This window comes from Centruroides sculpturatus, unplaced genomic scaffold (assembly GCF_000671375.1).
Source record: "Centruroides sculpturatus isolate CEXI.00-Female unplaced genomic scaffold, Cexi_2.0 scaffold46, whole genome shotgun sequence".
NCBI classification, from domain to species: domain Eukaryota; kingdom Metazoa; phylum Arthropoda; class Arachnida; order Scorpiones; family Buthidae; genus Centruroides; species Centruroides sculpturatus.
Genome location: NW_019384418.1, coordinates 919,159 through 927,168, shown reverse-complemented (window position 1 = coordinate 927,168; position 8,010 = coordinate 919,159). Strand labels below are relative to the sequence as shown.

At 34.0% G+C, this 8,010-nt stretch overlaps 2 protein-coding genes across 2 annotated transcripts; both read left to right on the top strand.

Moving 5' to 3' along the window:
- Positions 1 to 995: 995 nt before the first annotated feature.
- Positions 996 to 1,541, top strand: LOC111619267. Its single transcript, XM_023360950.1, has one exon. It carries the CDS (start codon positions 996 to 998, stop codon positions 1,539 to 1,541), a length of 546 nt encoding a protein of 181 aa, XP_023216718.1.
- Positions 1,542 to 4,888: 3,347 nt separating this feature from the next.
- Positions 4,889 to 7,167, top strand: LOC111619279. Its single transcript, XM_023360959.1, has 6 exons — positions 4,889 to 5,098; positions 5,163 to 5,369; positions 5,746 to 5,965; positions 6,250 to 6,472; positions 6,544 to 6,667; positions 6,804 to 7,167. Exons 1-6 carry the CDS (start codon positions 4,976 to 4,978, stop codon positions 6,993 to 6,995), a joined length of 1,089 nt encoding a protein of 362 aa, XP_023216727.1. The 5' UTR covers positions 4,889 to 4,975; the 3' UTR covers positions 6,996 to 7,167.
- The last annotated feature ends 843 nt before the right edge of the window (positions 7,168 to 8,010 follow it).

Here is an 8,010-nt window from a genome sequence, read left to right as displayed (position 1 = left end):
GTAGCAGGTTACACTTGGCGAAACTTGCCCGACGGGATGGCGATAACTTCTTCCGGAACGACGACCAAGTTTCTATTGAACCGCAGGAAAAATCCAGGAGTGGAGCACACCGAACTAAGAACCAAGAACGTCTCATCCTTTTTATGTGCGGTTTTTATAAGTTTTTTCTGGGTCCCAGATCGAACATTCCGATAGGTCGATGTCGACTTGCCCCACTTTCTGGTTGGTTATGAAACGTAACAAGATCAGAACCCAGACCGACTGACAATTCGATCCCTATCGAAGATGTTCGATCTTAGGACTTACATTCACCCATTGTTTCAACCTGAGTAGTACGACTTTCTTAGAAATTTTTAGATATGTCTTTATATGGACATAAAATATTCATTTTGCGTTTGACGGTTTCTTTTTACAATATTATGAGAATAATAATTATTATTAAAATTTTTTAATACGAAATTAAAAACATTTTCTGTGCATGAATTTCGACCCACTTCCAGAGCTTCACATTTTTATTCTTATCAACAAACCTAATGACAAGTGAATGCTGCTTTACTCCAGTAAAATCTGGTTTCATCAACTAAGATTGAAAATCCATAGATTTATTTGCGGCAGATACAATGCTTTTTCATATTTCCTATTTTTAAAGCTCGTAAATTAAGTTTTCCGGGTGTAAAAATGAATTTGTTGAAAATTTTAAAATATTTCATTCATGTTGTACTAGGCAACAGTTGTAAAATCTAATTTATTTGATAATTCTTATCTCCGGAACTAATTAGTAGAAAACGAAAGAAGAAAGTTCATTTCAGTTCAAATGGAAATTTAACCCGTAAAAATATATAATATATATAAATTTATAAAATGAAAATAAATGAATGAAAAATGNCGAGAGTTTATACCCTTCAATTAAAATCGAGTCTTGTTTGGAAACGTTAATGGCGTTCTTGTTTAAAGAAAACCCAGAGTTGATACACTACAGGAACGAAGTTTTAGAGATGGCTAATCTTGTATGCTGTGAACCTTTCTTTGGCTTTGAAGGCCAAACGTACAAACAAAACAGGGGAGTTCCTATGGGAAGCCCAATATCGGGTCTTCTATGCGAATTGGTGGTAAGAAAAATAGAGGAAAAGGTTGTGCATAGCTTCAGAAAGGATATTGTTTACTTCAAGAGATATGTGGACGATATCTTTATACTATGGAAAAGTAATCGAGGAATCAGTAATTTTATAGAAAGAATCAACGATAACAAAGACGGCCTAAACCTGAAGCTAGAGCAGAAAAGTTCTGTAGTGATACATTTCTTGGATATCAATATCACCTTTAAGAAAGGGCATTTATCTACTAATGTGTATACCAAACCAACGCATAGCCCATTCTACATTCCTGCGCAGTCCAGTGATCCATTTCGTTATAAATTAGCAGCTTTTCGTGCCTTAGAAGGGTTTTTCTATATTGCGACAACATTATGGACAGAAATGAAAAGGATTATGCAGATAGCAGAAACCTTGGGTTACAGAAGAAACAATCACTGGCATTATTAGAAAATTCGAGATAGGCGATACAAGAGCCTCTAAACAAGGGCCTAGTAAATACACAAAATATACATTCAACAAAAATGTAAGAACCGTCATGAAGGAGATTGCGGACAATAAAGGATCAATGTTGATCGTAAAACGAGCTCCGAATCTGTACAAGATCCTAAGAAATGATAAAGGGAATATTAAGAAGGAAGATAAAGCAGGAGTGTATAGGATCCCGTACGAGAACCAGCAGTTAGGAATAGAAAAGGAGTAAATAGGAGTTACAACGAGAAACCTAGGAATAAGGGTCAAAGAGCATAAATACGATATTAGAAAAAGATCTAACACAACAGTTCTGGCCCAGATGGCTCAGGCCGAAGGATCCGTAGTTAGGTGGGAGGATGCGGAAATCATCAGAGAAGTGCGCTCCCCAACTTTAGCGAAAACTGCCGAAAAGATGGAAATATATAGGAGCAAGTTAGATGAAAAATGCATAAACGCCAGAGATGTGGAGGGCCTACCCTCAGCATGGAAGTACGCCGTTAAAAAACTTACAAGTAGCTCTTGAATTGCTCCATATCCGCAATCGCGATATGGGAATGTTAATGATTTTTATTGGTTTAACAAATAGTGGCTTATAATATTATTTAGTAGTTGTATGTTATTTATTTTTACATTTATGTATTTTTACACTTTAATTTTTATTTTAATTAGTTACTGCGTTGTCGGTTTTGTCTCTTTGAATTTGGCGTTCTATTTTTGTTATTCCAAATTCGAATGTTTCAACCTGAGGATGATCTATGGAGTAGATCGAAAACGTTAGTTTTTAATAAACTCCCTTGGCAAAGAATAAGGTGTTTGTTACTTGATTTCTACATAATGTTGATGTTCACTTTGACTTTGGGAATTCTTTGCTTCATTTTTGCAAAACAGAGTTCATTTTACTGATCATCACTAAGGAATCCTCATTTATTCAGAGTCTTAGTAACATTAAAATTTTTTATCATTATTACTGTCATTTGAGTATTGTGCTAAGCATGAGTTTACAAATAGCTTTTGCAGATTCTACTCAAAGCAGAGTCAAATGAGACCACCATCAAAATGTTAAGTGTAGCTATTGTGAGGTTCCAGAACAGGTCAAAACTAAAACTGTTTACATGCTAAAAGTGAAAACGCTATTGTCAAGTCGGACTAAAGGTCACATTAGTTATGTAAGGGAGAGGAAAGAAAGAACTGTAGTTGTTAAAATAAATGTGAAGATGAATGATGTAACGGATCAGGTGGAATGTTGGCCAGGGAAGATAGAACTCTGACATGAGCACTCAAACAATCAATCTAGGTTAGGGGTCCCCAAAGTGGTCGATATCAACCCCTTGGGGTCAATAAGTTCTCCAGGGGTCGATTAATACACGAGGGTCAAAAGGGGGTCGATTAATACCAAAGAGGATCAATTAAATTGTCTACGAAAAAAATAGAATATTCCAATAAAAATTCAAAATATGGATATGATAACAACATTACTGACTACCCTAGTTATAACTTGAGTTTTGCCTCAGCCTACACTGCTTTAAGCTTGTGTTACTCTGTTTTCACGCATCTGTCAACTGTACTAGTGTTGCAAACATTTTATGAACGCTGGTAGTTCATTATACACAGACATACGTTCACTTTAGTTGGGTTGTCACTCTAAGTATTTTATATCTAAATGTAGATATTTTGCCCTTTACAGAGAAAATATCGTAATATATTGAAAATCATTAATATAGTACAGAAGCATTTGCAAGAAAAAATGACCTTTCAAGTAAAAATGGAGCTATTTAAATTTTCATTGGCACGATACGATTTTAAATATTTTTCAAAGTTGCAAGTACTAAAAGAAAATGAAAAGGTTTCCGACCGGTTAAACATCTTGATAAATTAAGAGAAGACTAAAGCCCTTTATTGCCCGACGGGACTTTTTAGTCCCGCTATCTTTAAAATTTTTTATTTCATTGTGTATACATTATAGCTTACTGAGACTTACATTTTTCATTGTATAAAGTGTTCTTTTTTCCTTTATATGGTAGTAACTTTCAAATTGTTTTTGTTTTGTTGAAAAAAGTTCCACATCATGTGTTGTTTGAATGGTAGCAGCTGATATTGCTTTCTTTGTTGCCAAATTCTACTTATTGTTTATAAGTTAACTGTCTCTGTATTTTTTAATATATATTCTAGATATGTATAGTTTGATTTCAATGCATTATGTTTTTAGAATTAATGATATGCAAGCTGTATGAGATCAAAATATGTTTGGGACTTGTAAGTCCCATCAGGCCTGAGAGAATCTTTTTTGTAAATGTTAGAAATTTGTATTTTCTACATTGTGATTTATAGATTTATGAATTTATTTTACATTTTAATAGTTAATATGGATAGAAGACTTATANGAGAAAAATTAACAACGAGTTGGGTAACTTTCCCGGCAAAGAAGTGAAAATTACGTTTAGCGCCATCTGCTACGAGATTTTTTTCAAAATATATTTATTATAAAATGTCAAAAAGCTTAATTTTGTGGAGAGAATCGAGTTTTATAAAAAAAAAATTGTAAATGTGAATTACTAGTCCAAATTCTCTCGAGATAAGATTTACGACCCCTCGACCTTTAATCACCAAAATTTAACAGCGTCAAGCTCTTCAATATACAAAATTTCAGATAATTTCGACAAAAATCTCAGCAGGTATTAAACTTTAAAGTGGGTGAACAAAATGGTACTTCTCAAAGACATGCAGATAATACTATTAATAATCCCAATTATTTTTATTTATTTTGAATTTCCCGACGTTTCTAGGTTCCCAGCCAGCGGCCGGATGGCCGAGCGGTCAAGGTGGCAGCCCACCGCTCTGGGGGACCCGGGTTCGAATCCGAACGGGTCGAAAAATCCCCAGGAGTTTTTCGGGGGGTGATCCGTTCGGATATGTCGGGCTCTGTCTCTCACCACCCGGCAGCCCCATTGTGGGCCTGGCCGAACTCATAATGGGCTTGCAAAAAGAGGCCCTCTTAGTGCCCACAGGGCGGAGTTTAAAAAATAAAAAACAAGATCCCCAGCCAAAAATATAAAAATCTTTGGGGTGGTCATTTTCGGCCAATCACCATACTTTTCCTTCTGTTATACATAACGAAACGTATATAAAATACAAAATTGCGAGTCTTTCTAGTTCCTTTCTAAAAAAAATTTGAAGAATATTTTAATTTTCTACTGTAAAGATTGAACATTTATTTATTATTTTAAATAATTTAACGATTTTATTTTGTGTGTTATTTAAAATACATAAAATTTACAATTGGAAACGGAAAGTAACGTACGAGAGGATGTAGATAAGAATTTCGATTATAAATTAGAGTCTCAGTCAGTCAGAAGCAGAACAACTTGTCCCCTTTGTCATCTTTTTTCTCATAAATTCGGAAATATATAATTATGGGGGTCCTTATTTTTCCATTTTTAGGAGCAATGTTTCTTGGTCAGTGTTTCGATTTGGTTGATTTTCAGTTTAATCTCGTAAATCCATATTTGGGAATTCAACTAAAAGATTATACAACGGTAAGATTTTTTAAAATGTTTTAATTAATGTGTGTATATATAAACCGTATTTTCTTGTTTTTAGAGAACCCCAATTAACACGTTGGAATCAAAGTTTCGAGTAGTCTCAACTCCTGCAGATTTGGCAACGTTTTTAGGAATGAATATTATCATTTATCTGAAGAAAGAATACAATCTCTGGCCTTACGGTCCCTCCAAGTATTTCTTGAACACTCCTAGAAGAAACAGGTTCGATAAAGTCACCATTGCTGTGAGGATGAATTTAAAAACGGTAAGGATCGTATACAAGAAGGAAAAATCTGTATAAATTACTTTGAATTTACTTGTTTCTGTGCTGAATCTAGAAAGAACACTGGTAATACAGCTGCACCTATCGTGCAGCCTTCATTTGTACACACGAAAGCACTCGTAAGTACACCCGAAAGCCTGAAGGTCTCGGGTCTTCATACACGCACAGAATAATTTAATTCTGCGTTGATTAATTGAAACCACGTTGTATGAAAATAACGTAAAGTAACTGGCACATAACGAAAGATAAACTTAATCAATGCAAAAAAATTCTCAACTTGTGATTTTTTATGAATCTTTCAAGCAATGATGAAGGAATTAACAATAAGAAATTTCTCATTCCAAAAATATTAATTTAGGATAAAGAAACCATTCCAGCTGATACTCCTGTGAATGGAGATTGGGAATCCAAACAGAGAGACTTCGGAGGAACACATTATCTGAAAAGTTTCATACATGGAGCAGAAGTTCAGGCAATTATCGAGATAGGTTCTAAAAACAGGAGCCACTTCGAGGAGATCAAAAGAAGAGTGGAAAGAGAAATTGGATCTAGTGGAAATTTCGATGAAGATTTTAAAGGTAATTTCTCGAAATTGCCGAGATTAAAATAACGAAGAAGTATTTTATAATTTCTAGCTTTACTTCAATTTAATTCTCCCATAATAATTTGAATAAAAAGGTTCTTAGCCTGTTTTCATGCTGAAATCGCCTTTATTACCGCGACGATGCTTGGCTGCAGAAATATATTTTAATTTTCACTAAATTTATTGTAATTTATTGCTACACTTTACACTGATACGATGTATTAATAGAAATTATGCTACGACCATTTTATATTTAATTAAGTAAATATATCTTTGTAGAGAAATTAGATAGTGTGGTAGAAGAAATGGGAACTTGGTACGGACTACCATCAACTTCTGCTTACGGAATGAATTCTGATTTCTTTCTTAATCTTCCAAAATTACTTCAATTGAAGAATAATCTACAGGGAAATAGGTCACTAGTTGTTGAAAACGTGAGGATTCTCTACGAATTTCACAGCTTATCGAAAATATCTTCGATTCCTCCAGTTCAGACGAAGAGGTTTGTTTATATTAAATTCAAAAATGTTATAAAAATGACCATTTTTTACATTGAAAATTCTATTTTATTAGAGAATTCTTAGAACAAGCTGCACGATTGTTGATAATTCGTGAAGATATTGTAATCGCTCGAGATGAGTTAAACTATTTCTTCAGATACGAAATGCCCGATTTAACGGAAGAGGAGGAGGTCGAAGTAAGAAAATTGTGAACTAAAAATTAATTTTGTTTAAGCTTTTTAATGTAAAACACGTAATTTATTGTGTTTTTCGTTTAAAAACCAGTAGTCTATCGTATATTCCTACCTGTGGATCAATTTCTTTCTTTTACAGTTCAGCGAATTGTTTTCCGAAATCGATTCACTGGGTAAAGACATTGCCGTATTAGCAACGGATATTGACGTCACAACGGATGGAGATATTCACCAGTTTGATAATATATTCCTCAACTATGGATCGGATGGTACCGAAAAGTATCGTAAACGTGTTCGGGAATTGATAAGCAGAACCACAAGAAGAGAATAAAATATTTCCTATTCAAATTCATTCTATTCTCACGAAACCAGCGTTTGTATCAACAATAATTTTCACTGTATACTACGAATTCAAATTTAATTACGTATATGTGCTTTTAATCGAAATTAAAATAAAAAATTAAATTGCATCGTACAATTTTCTGTACTTTTGTATAGGATATTGCTTTGTCACATTCACTTTCCTTGCAAATTTGAGCAGCCCTATATTAATAGAACCGAAATGGTACAATGATCTAATTATTTGATTATACAGTACTCTTGTTGTACCTCAAAATATATTTTAGATGAGACTTCATTTTAATAAAGATACGACATTAAAAGATAAAAGTGTAGGAAACACCAATCCACTTGTGTTTTGCACTCATAATCTTCAATTTTTCACTGCAGTTTTCAATATTTTCACGAATTTCAGAAAATCTTTACTTATTGCCGCAATAGAGACTTTCAAGTCGACATCGCGAGTGACGTCATGAGCATGCGCTATTGTCTGGCGACATCTTTGTGGTTTGTTTACGTTTGTGTGTTTAAGCGTGCTTTGGCTGGAGCTCTCGTGTTGTTTATTCGTCGCGAATATCACTATGGTGAATTGTGCAATTGCGTGTAATGCTAGTTCAGTAAAGAACAAAAGAATATCATTTTTTAAAATTCCTGGCATTTTTTCTCATTAAAAAAAAATATTACCCCCAGATGGAACCGTCTCATTGGAAAGAAACAAGCTCAGGATTCTCATTGATTTAGCGTTCTAGCGAGTTAAAATTTTAAATCACATTATATTCATTTTTTGGTGTAACTGTATATTACTTTGAAGGCATTTTTAAATACAATTAAATTAAATTAATCTAAAATATAAACAATCAACGTCCCCCCCCTCAGTGGGCCGCGGTAAAATTATCAAACGTTCAGAAAAGATGGCAAACTTGGCAACCCACAAAGTACAGCAAAGTCTGCTGTCAGCATTTTGTAGGTGAACAAAAAAGTGATCACCTTTACCATCCAGCAACGTT

Excerpts from the sequence above, each read along its gene's own strand:
- LOC111619267 (XM_023360950.1), top strand. The coding sequence starts at position 996 with ATGGCTAATCTTGTATGCTGTGAACCTTTCTTTGGCTTTGAAGGCCAA.
- LOC111619279 (XM_023360959.1), top strand. The coding sequence starts at position 4,976 with ATGGGGGTCCTTATTTTTCCATTTTTAGGAGCAATGTTTCTTGGTCAG. Across the intron at positions 5,099-5,162 it reads AACTAAAAGATTATACAACG|AGAACCCCAATTAACACGTT; the intron begins GTAAGATTTTTT and ends TCTTGTTTTTAG. Across the intron at positions 5,966-6,249 it reads TTTCGATGAAGATTTTAAAG|AGAAATTAGATAGTGTGGTA; the intron begins GTAATTTCTCGA and ends ATATCTTTGTAG.